Source organism: Platalea leucorodia (assembly GCF_965183815.1).
Source record: "Platalea leucorodia genome assembly, contig: HAP1_HAP1_SCAFFOLD_24, whole genome shotgun sequence".
NCBI classification, from domain to species: Eukaryota; Metazoa; Chordata; class Aves; order Pelecaniformes; family Threskiornithidae; genus Platalea; species Platalea leucorodia.
Genome location: NW_028121458.1, coordinates 870221 through 892247, shown reverse-complemented (window position 1 = coordinate 892247; position 22027 = coordinate 870221). Strand labels below are relative to the sequence as shown.

At 53.3% G+C, this 22027-nt stretch overlaps 2 protein-coding genes across 2 annotated transcripts; both read right to left on the bottom strand.

Annotated features, from left to right (window-relative positions):
* Positions 1 to 9194: 9194 nt before the first annotated feature.
* LOC309603180 (olfactory receptor 8K1-like) lies at positions 9195 to 15972 on the bottom strand (the record flags this gene model as incomplete). Its single annotated transcript, XM_082338091.1, has 3 exons — positions 9195 to 9299; positions 9732 to 9796; positions 15897 to 15972. The coding sequence occupies 3 exons, from the start codon at positions 15970 to 15972 to the stop codon at positions 9195 to 9197; spliced, it is 246 nt and encodes an 81-aa protein (XP_082194217.1).
* A 3512-nt stretch (positions 15973 to 19484) lies between these two features.
* On the bottom strand, positions 19485 to 20420 carry LOC309603179 (olfactory receptor 14A16-like; the record flags this gene model as incomplete). Its single annotated transcript, XM_082338090.1, has 1 exon — positions 19485 to 20420. One exon carries the CDS (start codon positions 20418 to 20420, stop codon positions 19485 to 19487), a length of 936 nt encoding a protein of 311 aa, XP_082194216.1.
* Between the last annotated feature and the right edge of the window lie 1607 nt (positions 20421 to 22027).

Sequence of the window (22027 nt, the reverse complement as noted above, 5' to 3'; positions counted from 1 at the left end):
GGGCCACCCACTCTTCTGCTCTCCTGGGTCTGGTACTCCCAAAAGCGGAAGAGCTGGTCAGGCATGTGAAGACCTGAAGGCTGCAGTGGCCATGAAATTGTGGTCTCCAGATCCCCAGGGACATGCGGAAGGAGAATAGAAGAGAGCAGACCCTGCACATCAGGGAACGAGAATTTGGCCTCCTGTTGGCACTGGCAGGTAGGATCCCATGGGGGCGTTGTCAGGGCCCTGAGAGCATCCATAGACCTTCACAGCCCTGACCAGCATTACCTGCGGCTTCCACCCCTACCTCTGTCCAGGGGCCCTGGAGACCATTTATGCCCACTTTCACCCAGCTGGATCTATGCTGTAGGTGTACGGGTCTCCAGACACAGCCATAGACACAGCCTTGTCTGTCCATGGACCTTGTTGAGTCAGACTTGCAGACTCACTTCCCAGCTTGATTCTTTATGGGGTGTACAAGGGAATGACACCATGGCCCTCCAAGTGCCAGACCCCAGCTGATTCACAGAGGCCTACACTCTTTTTGCTGCCTTTCCTCCCATCCCTTGGTCAGGCTTTGGGAGGAGAGGAAGGCAAAGCAGGTGAGGTTTCTGGGTGCCAGTGACTGAAATGGGGGAGCAGATCCCTCACACGTGAAATGATCTAAAGACTATGCTGGTTTAAAACTGTTATCTTCAGCTCCTTTCTTGGAGGCCTGAAATCTTCTACAGGAACCTGGAAGCTCTGAGATCCCTCCATCTCCCTCTCTTTTAGCAATGAAGTTGATAGTAGCCAAGTCTCCTGGTTTCAGCTGGATTAGAGTTAATTTTCTTCCTAGTAGCTGGCACAGTGCTGTGTTTTGGATTTAGGATGAGAATAATGCTGAGAACACACTGAGGGTTTACTTAAGTAGTATTTCTATTAGTCAAGGAGTTTTCAGCTTCCCATGCTCTGCCAGGTGCACAAGAAGCTGGGAGGGGGCACAGCCAGGACAGCTGAGCCAACCTGGCCAAAAGCCTGTTCCATACCATATGACGTCATGCTCAGTAAAGAAACTGGAGGGAGTCTGCTGGGGTCGAGATCACTGCTCGGGGATGGGCTGGGCATCAGTCAGCGGGTGGTGAGCAATTGCATTGTGCATCACTTGTTTTGTATATTCTTTCATTTTTGTATTATTATTATCATCATCTTCATTATTATATTTTTATCTTCCTCTGCTGTCCTATTCAACTGTCTTTGTCTCAACCCACGGTTTTGGGTTTTTTTTCCAATTCTCTCCCCTATCCCACTGCGGGGAGGGGAGCGAGCAAACGGCTGCGTGGTGTTTAGCTGCCTGCCCAGTTAAACCACAACAGCCCTTCTTCTCAACCGCTTTAGATATGTACTTCTGGATGGGGTATCATGCCCTATATTGCAAATACTGATTCAATTGACATTGCCCAAAGCGGCTACCATGGATGCAGACTGCTCCACTGCAGGTATTGCTATTCAGGCAGACCAGTGCTTTTGTTGTTGTTATTGTTGTTGCAGATACTGGTATTGTTGGGGAAATCACACAAACACTTGAAGGGTAATGGAAGGATTGCCATCTTAGTGGCCCTCCAGTGAAGTGGCTCCTCTTTGCCCATGTCTCACTGTCATTGCACAGGCTCTAAACCTGGGCAAGGATTCTGGATGCAGTGTAAAAAGTGCCGAGCAGAGGGGGAGAATCACTTCTCCTGGCTGTGGCCCTGCTCACACAGCCCAGGATCCTCTGCTGGCTCATGTTTTGCCTAAGGAAACTCAAGGACCACCAGCGCCTTCTCCACAGAGCTGCTGCCCAGCCACGCAGCCCCTGGCCTCTGTCGCTGCAGCCTGTAACTCCCCTGCTCAGCCCTTGGGCCTTTTTAGAAGATGTATGCAAGATTTGCCTTTGGCTTTCTCCAGTCATGATGACCTTCCAAAATGTAGCAGAGCAGCCCTGCTATGGCATCGGCCTGGTCTCTCAGCAGCCTTGGATTCATCCCATCTGGTCCAAGGGACTACTAAGGGCTGACCTTCCCTAAGTAACCCCTGACTTGATCTCCACCCACTGCTGGATTTCACCTGGGGTTCTGCCTCTTAGGCACACGGAACCAGGAGACCTTGCTGGTGAAGACAAAGGCCAAGAGTGCCGCACACCTATCTACGCCTACCTAACGAAATTCAGCAGTGGCCAGACGTTATCTTCATTTCTTCTTTAACTGTTCCCGAAGTGGTAACATTGTGCCCTTGAACTCCCTTGCAAGCGTCAACTCTACGGGAGCTCTGGCTTTCCTAAACCCAACCACATTTCTGAATTCCTTCTTTGTTTCAACCCTTGCATCCACCTCTCGTATGCTGCCTTTTTCCTATGCAGCTTCCCCCATGAGTCTGCTGGTTCCCCACGCTTCTGTCTTGAGATCTCTGCTTGTTTTCCTGACTCTTGGTCTGCACACTCTCAGACTTGAAAGACACTGTCCTTGCAGACCAGCTGTACTGAGCTCTGCTGCTCTTCTGAGCCGCTCATAGGGGATCCCCCACTTAAAGTCACAAGACCAGGCCAAAGTCTGCTGCTCTGAGGGCTAGCATCTGCACTCTTCTGTTCTCCTTCCCCCTGGGAGGTGACACCCCACTCTTGCATGGTCACGACAGCCAAGGCTGACACTGGTTTTCACATCCATGGCCAGCTCTGCCTTCTTTGAGAGTAACAGATGCAGGTGAGTATCAGCATTTTTGGCCAATCTGGCAGTTGCGCTATGAAGACATGAGTCCCAAGCTGTGTCCCAAACCCCTCCAGAAACCTCCGGGACTGTTTGCATGCTGTTGTGGTCTCCTTCCAGTGAATGCCAGGGTAATGAAAGTCCACAGGGGAACTTCCATAGGTTCTTTGTCTCCCACCACATTGTCAGCCTTACCAGTCTCCTCTGACCCTCACCCACAAGGGCTCACCCAGTTTGTTCATCCCATAGAGGAGCTTCACACATCTAAGCAGCTCCTTCACACTGGGGACACCTCCCTCCTCATCCTTCTGGCCTGTCTCTCCTGATGATCCTCTACCCACCCATCACAGCACCCCAATCATGTCAGCTGTCCCAACACACCTCAGCTGTTATTCCCTCAAAATGGAATGAAGAGATTGCATGCAGGGCTCCAGCTCCTCCTGCCTGTGCTCCAGGCTGAGGGCATGGGTGCATGGCTGGGCTGCAGCACCGCAGCTGTGGCACCTTTGGGCTGAGAGCAGACTTGCAAGAGGGAAACGTGCTACCAAGTGCCCAAGACCTCAAGTGTGCAAAGGCTTTGCTTCAGAGCAGAGACATGCTGGAGTGGATAGCAGATGGCAATGTAAAGAAGAAATGAGGTGCCCACAAAGGCGGCAAACCCTGCTCTCTGCAAGGCCAAAGAGAAACAGAGCTGTTCAGTCTGAGCAGGAGAGGGGTTTGCTGTCTGTGGTGTCTCTGCAGCCTCTGAGGGCTTGTGGTGGAGGTGAATCACAGGAAGGAAGAGATGATGTTGAGAGTGCCCTTGGGTGTGGACATCCTGTGATGATGGAGAGAAGAACCAGCAGAGCTTGAGAGGGAATGCACACGAGTGGGGCCCCTGGTGTGATGCGCTTGGTATTCATGCACTGCCCAGCATCTGCTGGAGAGAGAAGGGACAGACCTCATGTCAGTGCAGTGGTGGGATTCAGACATTGGCCCAAAGGCACCGAATCTGTCTGAGATGCCCTGGGTGGTGCCTGTCACACAATGAGTCTGAATGGGGAGGGGGTTCCTGTACAGGCCCTGTGCTGTCCATGTCAGCTGCATGCAGTTGGGCTGGAGCATCCTGGCATCTCACAGAGCTCTACAGGCCTGTATTTGGCTATTAAATTAAGATTCAGCTGTCCTGAATTAGGTCAGACAATTAGAGTGCAAGGGATGCACTTGACAAAACTGCCATTCTACTTGAAGGACATGTAGAAAATACAGCTGATGGAGAACAGAAAGAGAGAGACTCAGCTCTCCCTATGGCACATGGCTCCATTCAGTCTGCTGAAGACCTCTATAGGCTGCCCAGGATATAAGGAATAGTTACAGGTTCAGATTTCTAACATGTGGGCATCTGCTGTCAATCCACCTGGCACATTTAATTTCTCACCAGTCTCCAAGAAGTTGCCCCCAGATGCTGCCCTGTCTCTCAGCATTGCTCCATTAGAGCTTGCAGTTACCTGCACATGTCCTGGACCACCTCCTGAACCTCAAATGTCACCAGGTGTTTGTGTCTGAACAGCTCACTCCTGGTCTCCATCTCCAGTAATTAGCATGGGAGCTGAGACAAGAAGCTCACTTGCAGGTGCCTGTTTTGTGCACACCTGACCTATACAAGAGGAATCCCACCTCCTGGGGGTTGTGGTCTGCATGGGAGGGAGCTGAGACCCCTTCTAGCCCCAGGACCACAGACCCAGGATGAAACGCCTCACTTGACTCTGCTGAAACCCTTCCCTCAGCAGGGGTAAAAGAGATCCCTCCCTGTCCCTGTCTGGGTGTCCTGCCTAATGATGGGACAAGAAAACGTGATTATAGGACCTAACTCTGTCTCTGGGAAGGGAAATTACGCTGCTGGGACTGATTCCTTCATTCTGTTTCACAGCAGGTTCCCCTGGAGGCCCAGGGACACCTGGAGGGAGCCCAGAGGGGCAGAGAAAGTGCTGCCTTGGGCTGGGCCTCTGCTGCTGAGCTGGGCTGGGCTCCTGGGATGGAGGGAGCTCCTGGCAAGTGGGCAGCCCTGCAGAGAGACAGCTCTGCCCAGGAGCAGCTCCTCTGCAAAGCGCAGCAGGGCTGAGGGCACTGCCTGCAGGCACTGAGGGGGAGAGGAGTGAGGCAGAGAGAGAAGGCAATCTGGAGTGGGAGGAGAGCTGAGTGTTCACTGTGGGAGAAATGCTCACAGCCCTTGACACAGTAAGTCTCTGGCTGCAGGGGAACACAGCTGTGGTTCCTGGAAAGATCTCCTAAAGCTGGCACATAACCCCAGCTTATGCAATCTGTCAAGAGGGCTCTCAGTGGTTCTCTAGCATAGAGGAGGAGGATGTGTTCCAGAGCGGGGCTTCCCTGCTGCACCATCAGAGGCACAGGGCATGGCGTTTCCCTTCTCCTGGCGACGGCTTCAGAAGTGTGAAGCTGGGTGTGCAGCCAGGGGTGCCCAGGGCCGTCCTTCCGAGCAGGGTCCCTGCACCCCAGGGGCTGTGTGCTGGGGCAGGGACTGTTCTGCCTGCCAGGGTCAGCACTCAGCCGGCCCAGGGAGCTGCCCATGGCACTGTGGGGAGAAGCTGCGGGTGGAAGGAGTGACCCCTGGCAGGGCAGTGTCCTTCTGCTGTTGAGAGGGTGCTGCGTGGCTCAGGGCTGCTCCCAGTTCCAGATCATTTCTAAGGCATTTCTGAGGAGACTTTCAAGGGTGACATCAAAGCTACATTTCCCTGAAAGGGAACGAATCTGTGCTTTCAGTTTTCCACTCTTGGTGGTCTGGGTGGGCAGTGGGAGATGGGAATTTATTTCTCCACTCTGGAGAAGGCACTGAGACCCTGGTTCTGGTTAGGACTTTTCTGAGCTGCTTCGGAGCCCCTGCACACACAGAGATGCCCCTGGGCAGTGCCTTGCTGCCAGGAGGGGTCTGCAGGGCAGAGCTGAGGACACAGCGGGTTGGATGGAGTCTGAGAGCACTGACAGGGAGGAGATGTGGGCACAGAGAAACAGCTCCTAGCACTGACAACTCCAGGCAGCAGATATGGGCAGGGAGTGAAAGGGAAGCTGCTCCCAGAAATGCTGGGGGAAGGAGGATTCAGGCACCTCCCTGCCTTCCCCTGCTGCGCCAGACACATTCCCCGGACCAAGCCCCTGGTCTCCTCTCCGACACAGCAGAGCACAAGGGAAAATGGCATTGATTTTGTTCAGAGTAGTCTAATCTCAACATTTGACTGTCTTTTCCTTCATGGACAGTGCTGATGCCCAGCAGAATGAGATGTGCAATGGCAGCTCCATCACCCAGTTCCTCCTCCTGGCATTCACAGACACACAGGAGCTGCAGCTCCTGGCTTTCTGGCTCTTCCTGGCCATCTACCTGGCTGCCCTCCTGGGCAACAGCCTCATCATGGCCGCTGTAGCCTGTGACCACCGCCTCCACACCCCCATGTACTTCTTCCTCCTCAACCTCTCCCTCCTCGACCTGGCCTCCATCTCCACCACTCTCCCAAAGGCCATGGCCAATTCCTTGTGGGATACCAGGGACATCTCGTACTTGGCATGTGCTGCCCAGCTTTTTCTGATAGTCTTTTTTATCTCAGCAGAATGTTACCTTCTCACTGTCATGGCCTATGACCGCTACGTGGTCAGATCCTCAAGCTCTCCTGCTCACATGCCTACCTCAGAGAGGTACGTCTTCTTGTGGTTAGTGCCTGTTTAGTCTTTGGGTGTTTTGTTTTCCTTGTGGTGTCCTATGTGCAGATCTTTAGGGCCGTGCTGAAGATCCCCTCTGAGCAGGGACGGCACAAAGCCTGTTCCACGTGCCTCCCTCACCTGGCTGTGATTATCATGAGGGAAAACAATAGTCTCCTGCCATAAGATAAACTCTGGGAAATGTGCAGAGAAGGGGAGGCAGGTTACTGTTGGTAAAACAATGACCACTGGGCCCGTTTCCATAGGGCATCCTTGAGCTCCTGGTTCCTCAGGCTGTAGATGAGGGGGTTCACTGCTGGAGGCACCACTGAATACCGAAATGATACCACCAGATTTAGAACAGGGGAGGAGATGGAGGGGGGCTTCAGGTAGGCAGACATGGCAGTGCTGACAAACAGGGAGACCACGGCCAGGTGAGGGAGGCACGTGGAGAAGGCTTTGTGCCGTCCCTGCTCACAGGGGATCCTCAGCACGGCCCTGAAGATCTGCACATAGGACAGTGTGCAGGCACACAAGTGGAGATCGCAGTGCTCTGTGCCTTGTGTTCCTGGACTGCCCTACATCTGCTGGATTGACAGGGGACAGACCTTGCCACACTGCAGTCGTGGCCATCAGTTGCTTCTGTTAGGAAAATTTCCAACTCCCACGTGCACACTGAGGAGAGAGGCTAGGATGCAAAGTCTAGAATTACAAGGGTCAATATTTATTCACGCACATGAGGTGCCCCAGCTAAACTGGGGCACTGTCGCAAAAGCAAGTTGGGACATTCGTCAGCTGAGGAGGAAAGGGACACAAGGGTAGAACTGCAAAAGGTTTCTTTCATGATCGTGAGACCAGCTCTCCATAGGGAAGGAATGTATCCATCGGGATTTTTCAAGAGTTCATATACAGCTTGAAAGGTTTCTATACAGCTAAGCTTAGTCATCCAATAGCGCACACACACACTTTAGTCCTCTCCAATCACGTTCAGTTCCTTGCAAGTATTCTCAGTCACCCAGTGTTGTTCTGCATGGGCAGTCTGGTTGTTCAAACATGACCTTCTGGGGTCCAGATGTGCCCCTGCGTTTGCCAAACACAGGTTCCTTTTTATTCTCCTTCTCCTGAGGGCATCCTGCTCAGGTCTCTTCTCAGGATTTTTACCTGGCTATCTGGGCTCAGCAGTTTACCCTTTCTTCACAGCAAATATCCTTAAACTGTGCTGTGCCCAGGCTCCGAGATGTGGTACCTAAGAGCACAGCCATGACCAGTCAGCTGACAGACCCCTGAGCAGAGATTGCTCTTGAGCTATTTGGTGTAAGGTATGGGCATGTCCTTGCATGATCTTTACACCATACTCAATTGGTTTAGATTTGTTAGCAGAACAACAACAACGAGCAGTATTTATTAAGTTAAGGAGCGCTCAAGGCTTTCCATGCCATCCTCAGGGGATGACCATGTTTCACCATTCACTATTCATGGATCCAAAAAACACGGGCTGAGGAAGCACATCAAGATGTGTGAGGGGAGGACCTCCCTGAGGCACCTCTTGGCTCTTTGACTGCTTGTGCACGGCTCGGGAGGAGTTCATTTGGTGACCCCATTTGTATTGCAGGCGGTTGGTCTGCACTGGGCAGGGAGTGAGACGGAACTGCTACCAGGAATGCCGTGGGAGGGGAGCTTCGGTGTACTGGCTGTGGCTGGGATAGGGTTAATTTTCTCCACAGCAGCCCGTATCGTGTGTGCTTTGGATGGGGTGTCCAGCGCACACGGGCACAGACCAGACCCTGCTCCGCTGGTCCTTCACGTCTCTCCCAGGAGGCCTGGCTGTGCGAGGAGACATTCTTGGGTGCCAAGGACTGAATTCTCCCATGAGCGTCCATGACACTGCTGTGTGCCCCAGAGCTGCACACTCACACACTTGAGCTGCTCACAAGGGTTTTCCTCTCCTGGGCACTTCTCTGGGCATGTTCTCTAGAGCCACTTTGAAAGACCCAAGCCTTCAGGCACTGCCCGGAGAAGATCCTTTCTCATAGAACCATAGAATCGTTAAGGTTGGAAAGGACCTCTGAGATCATCGAGTCCAACCTGTTAACCTAACTGCCTGGTCCACCTCTAAACCATGTCCCTAAGCACCATATCCATATCCACAGGTTTCCTGAATACTTCCAGGGACTGTGATTGTACCACTTCCCTGGGCAGTCTGTTCCAATGCCTACCCACTCTCTCCGTGAAGACATTTTTCCTAATATCTACTCTAAAATGCTGTTATGGAGGCCAGCTCTGTCACAGAGGTGCCCATTGCCCGTCCCTGCCTGCGGGCACAGGACTGCCGCACCACAGGACTGTGACCAAGCTGCCAGAGCACTCCGACCATGCACCAAGACAAGGGCTGAGAAGGAGAGTGTGGAAGTGGAAAGAGAGCAGCTTGGGATGACCAAGAACTGGTGCTCCCTGGCAGTGCTGCTGTGCCAGGGCTGTTTTTCCTCTGCACCTCTGCACCAAGGTGCTTCACCTGCAGCTTTACAAAGGTCTCAGGGGAAGGATCGTGTAAAAAAAGTCACTGCAGGGTCCTTTATTTTGTTTAAACACACAGAGAGCAAGGCTCCTCATTTACACAGTCCGTGGATCACAAAAAACAGGCGGATACTGAAACAGAAGTGTGATGAAGATGGACACATTCTTGTGGACAGCATTATTTCAATTAAGAAAAGCTAAAACCAAAGTACAAAGACAGTCTCAGCCTAGAATGAGTTACATTACAAGTGCAATGAGATTTGCAGAAGAAGATGGGCAGTTCATTGCTGCTTAAAAACATCCAGTCATAAGTTTCTTCAGGGAATCCTTGAGCTCCTTGTTCCTCAGGCTGTAGATGAGGGGGTTCACTGCTGGAGGCACCACAGTGTAGAGAAATGATACCACCAGATTTAAAACTGGGGAGGAGATGGAGGGGGGCTTCAGGTGGGAAAATATGCCAGTGCTGACGAACAGGGAGACCACGGCCAGGTGAGGGAGGCACGTGGAAAAGGCTTTGTGCCATCCCTGCTCACAGGGGATCCTCAGCATGGCCCTGAAGATCTGCACATAAGACACCACAAGGAAAACAAAACACCCAAAGGTGAAACAGGCAGTAACCACAAGAAGCCCCACTTCCCTGAGGTAGGCATCTGAGCAGGAGAGCTTGAGGATCTGGGGCATTTCACAGAAGAACTGGTCCAGAACATTGCCTCGTCAGAGGGGTAGGGAAAATGTATTGGCAGTTTGCAGGACAGAGTTGAGAAACCCACTGCTCTAGGTAGCTGCTGCCATGTGGACACAAGCTCTGCTGCCCAGCAGGGTCCCGTAGTGCAGGGGTTTGCAGATGGCCGCGTAGCGGTCATAGGCCATGACAGTGAGAAGATACAATTCTGCTACAACAAAAAAGGTTAACAGAAAAAGCTGGGCAGCACATGCCAAGTACGAGATGTCCCTGGTATCCCACAAGGAATTGGCCATGGCCTTTGGGAGAGTGGTGGAGATGGAGGCCAGGTCGAGGAGGGAGAGGTTGAGGAGGAAGAAGTACATGGGGGTGTGGAGGCGGTGGTCACAGGCTACAGCGGCCATGATGAGGCTGTTGCCCAGGAGGGCAGCCAGGTAGATGGCCAGGAAGAGCCAGAAAGCCAGGAGCTGCAGCTCCTGTGTGTCTGTGAATGCCAGGAGGAGGAACTGGGTGATGGAGCTGCCATTGCACATCTCATTCTGCTGGGCATCAGCACTGTCCATGAAGGAAAAGACAGTCAAATGTTGAGATTAGACTACTCTGAACAAAATCAATGCCATTTTCCCTTGTGCTCTGCTGTGTCGGAGAGGAGACCAGGGGCTTGGTCCGGGGAATGTGTCTGGCGCAGCAGGGGAAGGCAGGGAGGTGCCTGAATCCTCCTTCCCCCAGCATTTCTGGGAGCAGCTTCCCTTTCACTCCCTGCCCATATCTGCTGCCTGGAGTTGTCAGTGCTAGGAGCTGTTTCTCTGTGCCCACATCTCCTCCCTGTCAGTGCTCTCAGACTCCATCCAACCCGCTGTGTCCTCAGCTCTGCCCTGCAGACCCCTCCTGGCAGCAAGGCACTGCCCAGGGGCATCTCTGTGTGTGCAGGGGCTCCGAAGCAGCTCAGAAAAGTCCTAACCAGAACCAGGGTCTCAGTGCCTTCTCCAGAGTGGAGAAATAAATTCCCATCTCCCACTGCCCACCCAGACCACCAAGAGTGGAAAACTGAAAGCACAGATTCGTTCCCTTTCAGGGAAATGTAGCTTTGATGTCACCCTTGAAAGTCTCCTCAGAAATGCCTTAGAAATGATCTGGAACTGGGAGCAGCCCTGAGCCACGCAGCACCCTCTCAACAGCAGAAGGACACTGCCCTGCCAGGGGTCACTCCTTCCACCCGCAGCTTCTCCCCACAGTGCCATGGGCAGCTCCCTGGGCCGGCTGAGTGCTGACCCTGGCAGGCAGAACAGTCCCTGCCCCAGCACACAGCCCCTGGGGTGCAGGGACCCTGCTCGGAAGGACGGCCCTGGGCACCCCTGGCTGCACACCCAGCTTCACACTTCTGAAGCCGTCGCCAGGAGAAGGGAAACGCCATGCCCTGTGCCTCTGATGGTGCAGCAGGGAAGCCCCGCTCTGGAACACATCCTCCTCCTCTATGCTAGAGAACCACTGAGAGCCCTCTTGACAGATTGCATAAGCTGCGGTTATGTGCCAGCTTTAGGAGATCTTTCCAGGAACCACAGCTGTGTTCCCCTGCAGCCAGAGACTTACTGTGTCAAGGGCTGTGAGCATTTCTCCCACAGTGAACACTCAGCTCTCCTCCCACTCCAGATTGCCTTCTCTCTCTGCCTCACTCCTCTCCCCCTCAGTGCCTGCAGGCAGTGCCCTCAGCCCTGCTGCGCTTTGCAGAGGAGCTGCTCCTGGGCAGAGCTGTCTCTCTGCAGGGCTGCCCACTTGCCAGGAGCTCCCTCCATCCCAGGAGCCCAGCCCAGCTCAGCAGCAGAGGCCCAGCCCAAGGCAGCACTTTCTCTGCCCCTCTGGGCTCCCTCCAGGTGTCCCTGGGCCTCCAGGGGAACCTGCTGTGAAACAGAATGAAGGAATCAGTCCCAGCAGCGTAATTTCCCTTCCCAGAGACAGAGTTAGGTCCTATAATCACGTTTTCTTGTCCCATCATTAGGCAGGACACCCAGACAGGGACAGGGAGGGATCTCTTTTACCCCTGCTGAGGGAAGGGTTTCAGCAGAGTCAAGTGAGGCGTTTCATCCTGGGTCTGTGGTCCTGGGGCTAGAAGGGGTCTCAGCTCCCTCCCATGCAGACCACAACCCCCAGGAGGTGGGATTCCTCTTGTATAGGTCAGGTGTGCACAAAACAGGCACCTGCAAGTGAGCTTCTTGTCTCAGCTCCCATGCTAATTACTGGAGATGGAGACCAGGAGTGAGCTGTTCAGACACAAACACCTGGTGACATTTGAGGTTCAGGAGGTGGTCCAGGACATGTGCAGGTAACTGCAAGCTCTAATGGAGCAATGCTGAGAGACAGGGCAGCATCTGGGGGCAACTTCTTGGAGACTGGTGAGAAATTAAATGTGCCAGGTGGATTGACAGCAGATGCCCACATGTTAGAAATCTGAACCTGTAACTATTCCTTATATCCTGGGCAGCCTATAGAGGTCTTCAGCAGACTGAATGGAGCCATGTGCCATAGGGAGAGCTGAGTCTCTCTCTTTCTGTTCTCCATCAGCTGTATTTTCTACATGTCCTTCAAGTAGAATGGCAGTTTTGTCAAGTGCATCCCTTGCACTCTAATTGTCTGACCTAATTCAGGACAGCTGAATCTTAATTTAATAGCCAAATACAGGCCTGTAGAGCTCTGTGAGATGCCAGGATGCTCCAGCCCAACTGCATGCAGCTGACATGGACAGCACAGGGCCTGTACAGGAACCCCCTCCCCATTCAGACTCATTGTGTGACAGGCACCACCCAGGGCATCTCAGACAGATTCGGTGCCTTTGGGCCAATGTCTGAATCCCACCACTGCACTGACATGAGGTCTGTCCCTTCTCTCTCCAGCAGATGCTGGGCAGTGCATGAATACCAAGCGCATCACACCAGGGGCCCCACTCGTGTGCATTCCCTCTCAAGCTCTGCTGGTTCTTCTCTCCATCATCACAGGATGTCCACACCCAAGGGCACTCTCAACATCATCTCTTCCTTCCTGTGATTCACCTCCACCACAAGCCCTCAGAGGCTGCAGAGACACCACAGACAGCAAACCCCTCTCCTGCTCAGACTGAACAGCTCTGTTTCTCTTTGGCCTTGCAGAGAGCAGGGTTTGCCGCCTTTGTGGGCACCTCATTTCTTCTTTACATTGCCATCTGCTATCCACTCCAGCATGTCTCTGCTCTGAAGCAAAGCCTTTGCACACTTGAGGTCTTGGGCACTTGGTAGCACGTTTCCCTCTTGCAAGTCTGCTCTCAGCCCAAAGGTGCCACAGCTGCGGTGCTGCAGCCCAGCCATGCACCCATGCCCTCAGCCTGGAGCACAGGCAGGAGGAGCTGGAGCCCTGCATGCAATCTCTTCATTCCATTTTGAGGGAATAACAGCTGAGGTGTGTTGGGACAGCTGACATGATTGGGGTGCTGTGATGGGTGGGTAGAGGATCATCAGGAGAGACAGGCCAGAAGGATGAGGAGGGAGGTGTCCCCAGTGTGAAGGAGCTGCTTAGATGTGTGAAGCTCCTCTATGGGATGAACAAACTGGGTGAGCCCTTGTGGGTGAGGGTCAGAGGAGACTGGTAAGGCTGACAATGTGGTGGGAGACAAAGAACCTATGGAAGTTCCCCTGTGGACTTTCATTACCCTGGCATTCACTGGAAGGAGACCACAACAGCATGCAAACAGTCCCGGAGGTTTCTGGAGGGGTTTGGGACACAGCTTGGGACTCATGTCTTCATAGCGCAACTGCCAGATTGGCCAAAAATGCTGATACTCACCTGCATCTGTTACTCTCAAAGAAGGCAGAGCTGGCCATGGATGTGAAAACCAGTGTCAGCCTTGGCTGTCGTGACCATGCAAGAGTGGGGTGTCACCTCCCAGGGGGAAGGAGAACAGAAGAGTGCAGATGCTAGCCCTCAGAGCAGCAGACTTTGGCCTGGTCTTGTGACTTTAAGTGGGGGATCCCCTATGAGCGGCTCAGAAGAGCAGCAGAGCTCAGTACAGCTGGTCTGCAAGGACAGTGTCTTTCAAGTCTGAGAGTGTGCAGACCAAGAGTCAGGAAAACAAGCAGAGATCTCAAGACAGAAGCGTGGGGAACCAGCAGACTCATGGGGGAAGCTGCATAGGAAAAAGGCAGCATACGAGAGGTGGATGCAAGGGTTGAAACAAAGAAGGAATTCAGAAATGTGGTTGGGTTTAGGAAAGCCAGAGCTCCCGTAGAGTTGACGCTTGCAAGGGAGTTCAAGGGCACAATGTTACCACTTCGGGAACAGTTAAAGAAGAAATGAAGATAACGTCTGGCCACTGCTGAATTTCGTTAGGTAGGCGTAGATAGGTGTGCGGCACTCTTGGCCTTTGTCTTCACCAGCAAGGTCTCCTGGTTCCGTGTGCCTAAGAGGCAGAACCCCAGGTGAAATCCAGCAGTGGGTGGAGATCAAGTCAGGGGTTACTTAGGGAAGGTCAGCCCTTAGTAGTCCCTTGGACCGGATGGGATGAATCCAAGGCTGCTGAGAGACCAGGCCGATGCCATAGCAGGGCTGCTCTGCTACATTTTGGAAGGTCATCATGACTGGAGAAAGCCAAAGGCAAATCTTGCATACATCTTCTAAAAAGGCCCAAGGGCTGAGCAGGGGAGTTACAGGCTGCAGCGACAGAGGCCAGGGGCTGCGTGGCTGGGCAGCAGCTCTGTGGAGAAGGCGCTGGTGGTCCTTGAGTTTCCTTAGGCAAAACATGAGCCAGCAGAGGATCCTGGGCTGTGTGAGCAGGGCCACAGCCAGGAGAAGTGATTCTCCCCCTCTGCTCGGCACTTTTTACACTGCATCCAGAATCCTTGCCCAGGTTTAGAGCCTGTGCAATGACAGTGAGACATGGGCAAAGAGGAGCCACTTCACTGGAGGGCCACTAAGATGGCAATCCTTCCATTACCCTTCAAGTGTTTGTGTGATTTCCCCAACAATACCAGTATCTGCAACAACAATAACAACAACAAAAGCACTGGTCTGCCTGAATAGCAATACCTGCAGTGGAGCAGTCTGCATCCATGGTAGCCGCTTTGGGCAATGTCAATTGAATCAGTATTTGCAATATAGGGCATGATACCCCATCCAGAAGTACATATCTAAAGCGGTTGAGAAGAAGGGCTGTTGTGGTTTAACTGGGCAGGCAGCTAAACACCACGCAGCCGTTTGCTCGCTCCCCTCCCCGCAGTGGGATAGGGGAGAGAATTGGAAAAAAAACCCAAAACCGTGGGTTGAGACAAAGACAGTTGAATAGGACAGCAGAGGAAGATAAAAATATAATAATGAAGATGATGATAATAATAATACAAAAATGAAAGAATATACAAAACAAGTGATGCACAATGCAATTGCTCACCACCCGCTGACTGATGCCCAGCCCATCCCCGAGCAGTGATCTCGACCCCAGCAGACTCCCTCCAGTTTCTTTACTGAGCATGACGTCATATGGTATGGAACAGGCTTTTGGCCAGGTTGGCTCAGCTGTCCTGGCTGTGCCCCCTCCCAGCTTCTTGTGCACCTGGCAGAGCATGGGAAGCTGAAAACTCCTTGACTAATAGAAATACTACTTAACTAAACCCTCAGTGTGTTCTCAGCATTATTCTCATCCTAAATCCAAAACACAGCACTGTGCCAGCTACTAGGAAGAAAATTAACTCTAATCCAGCTGAAACCAGGAGACTTGGCTACTATCAACTTCATTGCTAAAAGAGAGGGAGATGGAGGGATCTCAGAGCTTCCAGGTTCCTGTAGAAGATTTCAGGCCTCCAAGAAAGGAGCTGAAGATAACAGTTTTAAACCAGCATAGTCTTTAGATCATTTCACGTGTGAGGGATCTGCTCCCCCATTTCAGTCACTGGCACCCAGAAACCTCACCTGCTTTGCCTTCCTCTCCTCCCAAAGCCTGACCAAGGGATGGGAGGAAAGGCAGCAAAAAGAGTGTAGGCCTCTGTGAATCAGCTGGGGTCTGGCACTTGGAGGGCCATGGTGTCATTCCCTTGTACACCCCATAAAGCATCAAGCTGGGAAGTGAGTCTGCAAGTCTGACTCAACAAGGTCCATGGACAGACAAGGCTGTGTCTATGGCTGTGTCTGGAGACCCGTACACCTACAGCATAGATCCAGCTGGGTGAAAGTGGGCATAAATGGTCTCCAGGGCCCCTGGACAGAGGTAGGGGTGGAAGCCGCAGGTAATGCTGGTCAGGGCTGTGAAGGTCTATGGATGCTCTCAGGGCCCTGACAACGCCCCCATGGGATCCTACCTGCCAGTGCCAACAGGAGGCCAAATTCTCGTTCCCTGATGTGCAGGGTCTGCTCTCTTCTATTCTCCTTCCGCATGTCCCTGGGGATCTGGAGACCACAATTTCATGGCCACTGCAGCCTTCAGGTCTTCACATGCCTGACCAGCTCTTCCGCTTTTGGGAGTACCAGACCCAGGAGAGCAGAAGAGTGGGTGGCCCATTCAGAAGCTGACCCACACACAAGGCACCATCTAACCTGTAACATGTCCCATAGAGACCCTCCATATATCTGAGCTGCCCTGAAATCACACAAGGCATCCCCCACTTCTCATCTCCCCTCTCAGTCTCTCCTCAAGACGCTGTATCGCCAGCAACCACAAAAGCCATGGGAGCTGTCCTTCCCCACCTCACCTCTTATTCCACTGATGTCACAGCTCTGTGATGGCACACGGGGCTCCTGCTCTCTGTGCCCCAGGCTGTGGGCTTTGGTGCCCATTTGGGCTGCAGCACCTCAGATGTGGCACCAGGGCCAAGGGCAGACTTGTCACATGGAAACCTGGTCCCCAGAGGTGGGACCCCGTGTGTGGCAAGGCTTCGCGTCCCAGCAGAGGCATGCTGGAGTGGGTGGCAGGTGGTGCCATAATGATGGATGAGGTTCCTCCACGGAGAGCAAAAGCTGCAGTCCCCAAGGGCAGAGAGCAAGAGGCCTGGGCTGTGCAGCCCTGGCAGGAGAGGGCTTTGCTGTGCCAGGTGACTCTGCAGCACCGTGGGGCCTGTGCCAGAGGTGGAGCTGATCTGCAGGAAGGACAAGGTGCTGCTGAGAAAGTCCCTGGGGGAGGACAGCCTGTGATCCAGCCACACTGTGGACATCATGCTGAGGGCTGACTAGAAAGAAAGCAGCTCTGCAGAGAAGGATCTTGGCATCCCAGAGGAGAAGCAGCTGAGCAGGATCTGAATTGAACCCTTGCGGCAAAGTCCAACAGCGTCCTGGGCTGCATTAGGAAAAGCCTTGCTGGCAGATGGAGGGAGGTGACCCTTGCCCTCCACTCAGCACTGGGGAGGCCCCATCTGGAGTGCCGTGTCCAGTGCTGGGCTCCTCACTACAATAAAGTCCTTGACCTACAAACACAAGTCCAGCAAAGGGCCATAAAGCTGTTTTAAGGGACGGCAGCATCTTTCATAGGAGGAAATGCTGAGAGATGTGGGACTGTTCAGTCTGGAGAAGAAAAGGCTCAGAGGGATCTTGTTAATGTGTATAAATACCTGATGGGAGGGCATGAAGACCAGGGAGCCAAACTCTTCTCAGTAGTTCCCAGTGACAAGACAAGGGGCGATGGACACAGCTAAAAACACATGAAATGCGAAATCTGAACCCAAGAAAGCACTTTTGGACTGTGAGGGTGGTCCAACACTGTAATAGGTATCCCAGAGAGGTTGTGGAGTCTCCATCCATGGAGATATTCCCAACCCAGCTAGACAAGGTGCTCAGCAACCTGCTCTAGCTGACCCTGCCTCACTTGGAGGGTTGAACTACAGAATCTCTTGAGGTCCCTACCAAACTCAACATTTCCATGATTCTGTGATTACGAAGGAGAAAAGTAAGAGAGAAAGAAAGGAACAACACCTAGCCTTGACAACAAATACAGTGGGATCCCATGGAGAAGACGGAAGCTGGAGCAGGGGAGAAGTGTAAGGAGGCTGGAGCGGCAGATGTTCTCTACTGACTGTTAACCCCCTCTTCACCATCCCCTCTGCTCCTCTTGGAGTTGGGGTGGGTAGATGAATTGGGAACAATGGAGTAGTTTGAGCCTGGGGGAAAGTGTGAGGGGAATGGTCTTTAATATTTTTGTCATTGCTTTTCACAATCCAAACCTTTTTTAATTGGCAACAGATGAATTGAACCTCACGAACAGAACAGGTCTTTTCCTGTTACACTACTTGGTAACTGATCTTTTCTTTATCTTGACCCATAAGATTGCTGGCTTATTTTTTCTCTTTCTCCTGTTGAGTCAGAGGAGGGAGTGAGTGAGCAGCTGCGTGGGTGTCTGGCTTCTGGCCAAGGTTAACACACCACAGGTCCACATCAGGACTGCTGCATCTGGTATGAGGCTTCCCAGCACAAGAATGACCCTGACAGAGGGTCTTATCACAGAGTCCTGGAGGAGGATGGGGGTGATCATGCAGCAAAGGTCCCTGCTCAGGGCTGGGGTGTACGGCCAGAGGTGGAAATGGACGGTGTGTGGGACTGATCTGGGAGAGTTCTCCCAGGGAAGCTTTTCCAGCATCTCCAGGGAACATGGCACAGATCTGGCCCCTCTCTTCTGCACCTTCGTTGCCTTGCTTCCTTCACCATGATGCCTGACTCTGCACTGTCAGCACCCTGCTGGGGGCTCCCACCCTGCACACTCACACAGCTTAGCTCTACACTGGGGCTTTCCTCTCCCAGGCACTTCCCAGCTCAGCCCAGCCCCTCCACAGCTCTCCCCACCTCCCCTGCCCCGTCCCCTCCCCAGCCCAGCAGAGCAGCCCAGCCTGGGCTGGCCCCATGGCAGTGCCCACCGCAGGGTGCTGCAGAGCTCTGGGCACTCACCCCACAGCCCCAGCCCCTCTGAAGGGCACAGCAGCTCCTGGGGGGCAGAGAGGGGGATTCAGGCTCCGCATGAGCCCCAGGGCTGGTGCTGGCCCCAAGGGCATGAGGAAACAGAGGCCAGGCACTCTCTGGCTCTCCTGAATCCATATTGTGGGTGATGCCCAATCCTGACTGAATTTGCCCCCTCCTCTGCTCCCACCAGCCCCACTGCCCAGGACAACACGACAGTCGTGGCCCTGGGCCTCCTCAGGCAGCTCCCGAATCTCTCCAGTCTCGCTTCCCTCTGCCTGCTGGGTCCGCACTGACTCCCATGGCACTGCAGAGTCCTTGTTGATGGATAAGATGATTTAGTGCTTTGCTTTTCAGGAACTCTACCATTGAGTGTGTTTCACCTTCTGAGCCTCCATTCATTCCAAACCCAGGGCACGTGGTGAGTCCCTCCTCTCCTCTCCTCTCCTCTCCTCTCCTCTCCTCTCCTCTCCTCTCCTCTCCTCTCCTCTCCTCTCCTCTCCTCTCCTCTCCTGCCCATAAGTTCATTTCCAGGGAATCTGGTATTTGCCATCAGTCCTGTCATAAATGAAGTAACCCGAGGAGATATTGGGGAGCACATGGACCATCACCCCCGCTATTGGAAACCGAGACGAAAGCTTTCAGATTCAGAACATTTGGTCCCGTGGAATCCAATAGTACCATGAGCTTAACCCCAAAAACACTGAGAACACAAGGAGATCAGACTCTTTAAAACACCAATTCCTCAGAAAATTTTTTGGAAACAACTTTGAAGGAAGAGCCCAGCCTTCAGGCACTGCACCTGGGAGATTCCATTTTATTGAAGAGATGCTATTGGGCATGCCACATCTGACAGAGTGTTGTGCAAGAGTCAGACACAATAAGATCAAGCCTCAAGACAAGTAGTATAAGCCCAGCAAATTATCTACAATCAGGATTATGACACGAGAAAAAAGCAGAATCCTGCCCGAAGATGAACTCTGGGAAATGTGCAAAGAAGGGGAGGCAGGTTATTGTTGGTGAAACAGCGTCCATTGGGCCACTTTCCATAGGGCGTCCTTGAGCTCCTGGTTCCTCATGCTGTAGATGAGGGGGTTCACTGCTGGAGGCACCACAGTGTACAGCACTGCCACCACTAGGTCCAGAGACGGGGAGGAGATGGAGGGGGGCTTCAGGTGGGCAAACATTACAGTGCTGAGGAACAGGGAGACCACGGCCAGGTGAGGGAGGCACGTGGAAAAAGCTTTGTGCCGTCCCTGCTCAGAGGGGATCCTCAGCACGGCCCTGAAGATCTGCACATAGGACACCACAAGGAAAGCAAAGCACCCAAAGAATAAACAGACACTAACCACAATAAGCCGTGCCTCTCTGAGGTAGGCATGTGAGCAGGAGAGCTTGAGGATCTGGGGGATTTCACAGAAGAACTGCTCCAGGACATTGCCTTGGCAGAGGGGTAGTGAAAATGTATTGGCAGTGTGCAAGAGAGCATAGAGAAACCCAGTGCCCCAGGCAGCTGCTGCCATGTGGACACAAGCTCTGCTGCCCAGGAGGGTCCCGTAGTGCAGGGGTTTGCAGATGGCCACGTAGCGGTCATAGGCCATGACAGTGAGAATAAAATACTCTCCTCCAAACAAGAAGATAAAGAAAAAGAGCTGTGCAGCACATCCCAAGTAGGAGATGGCCCTGGTGTCCCACAGGGAATTGGCCATGGACTTGGGGAGAGTGGTGGAGATGGAGGCCAGGTCAAGGAGGGAGAGATTGAGGAGGAAGAAGTACATGGGGGTGTGGAGGTGGTGGTCACAGGCTATGGCGGTGATGATGAGGCCGTTGCCCAGGAGGGCAGCCAGGTAGATGGCCAGGAAGAGCCAGAAGGTCAGGAGCTGCAGCTCCCGCGTGTCTGTGAATGGCAGGAGGAGGAACTGGGTGATGGAGCTGCCGTTGGACATTTTCCCTCTCTAGGCATGTGGACCTGTTCAAGGAGGAAAACACAGTAAGTTAGGCAGGGACTTCTCTGAGCAAAATCAAAGCCATTTCCCGTAGACTCTGCTCATGCTGCACACACCCCCTTTTCATTTTCCAGGAGACCTTCCTCAGCTCCGTGGCTGGAGCTCTGGTTGGTGCTGTCTGAATGTGCCATTAGGAGCAGGGCCCTTTCCCGCTGGTTGCTGAGGAGTCAGCCCTGCTCTGCAGCAGTGGGGTCATGGGAACGGTGAGGGCAGGGGCAAGTCCTGGTCTTCAGCTTTGTCACATGAAAGGACACCTAACACAGAAGGGCCTGTCAGCATCTGCACTGCCAGTGCCAAGGAACTGGCATAGCAGAAGGCAGTTTGAGAGGCTTGAGGTTTTCTACAGCTCCCCCCATCTCCCCAGCGATTGTCCTAGCATGTCAGAAACCCTCTGCATTTCTGCTGCTCTCACGGAGAACAGAGTGAGCCCTGCGAGGCAAAACGATTGCCTGTGGCTCAGTGCAGTGAGGGCATCTGGTCACTCCCTCCGTCTTGTTCCCAGCTGCCTTGGGCTTGCACCTCCCTGAGATGGAGGGCAAGCACACTCTTATGTTACGCAACCAGACACTGCTGAGAGCAGAGGGATCCAGTGCAGACTACTAAATATGTCAGCCTTGCTCAAGGTCTCAGCACCCCACTTCTAGCCCAGGACACTCAGGGCTCCTTTCACCAACCCAACAGCATTTCCTCAGCCATAGAGTCTCTGCATTTCTCCATGGGGCTTCCAGAGAACGCAAAGGTGCTATGGGACAGGTTTGCATGCTGGAAGGCAGCTGACAGCTTGGAAGGACACCCTAAGGAGATGATAGCCAATTGTCTTAATGTTGGCATCTCATGAAGAGAAAAGTGACTCCTTCCCCAGCCCCACAGGCTGCCTTGCCCACAGCCCCACAGATTAGAGGAAAGCTGGGACGCTTGTTCCCATTGACATGCCTGCATGAATGGACGAACAAGATCAGTGTGTGACTCTGCAGCTGAAATTCCCATCCCCCGGGAGTCTGACAGCACTAAAAAGATGACTTTAAAATGGGCAAGTGGAGAAACAAGGAAAAATACAGTGAGGGTCTGGCTGAGAGAGGCAAGGGGGGAGGCAGACGGACCCTCAGGACAGTGTTACCCTTACCCAGCTGTGCACGCCACCTCCCAGACAGTGATAATGCAGGACAGCTGCCCTCAGCCCAATTGCTGGTCAGTGGGAAATGGGGACATGGCACAAGGGATGCCCTTCGCCTCTTCTGCTGCTCTGCTGGACAGAGAGGTGACTCCCACCCCAGACCCCATGGCCATGAGGGCCGAGGGCTGTGCTGGGTGGGAGAGGAGAGATGAAGGGGTTGCTCAGGGAAGGCATCTGCACTGCAGGGGTGGCCGGGAGGTGCCCAGATCTCCCCTGCAACAGGGCTTCCCTTAGCAGGTCCTTCCTTTCCTGCCCATCTCTACTGCCTGCAGCTGTCCCTGCCACGAGCTGTTGCTCTGGCCCCACGTCTCTTCCCTGCCAGTGCTCACAGACCCCATCTCAGCCCCTCTGTGCCCAGCTCTGCCCTGCAGCC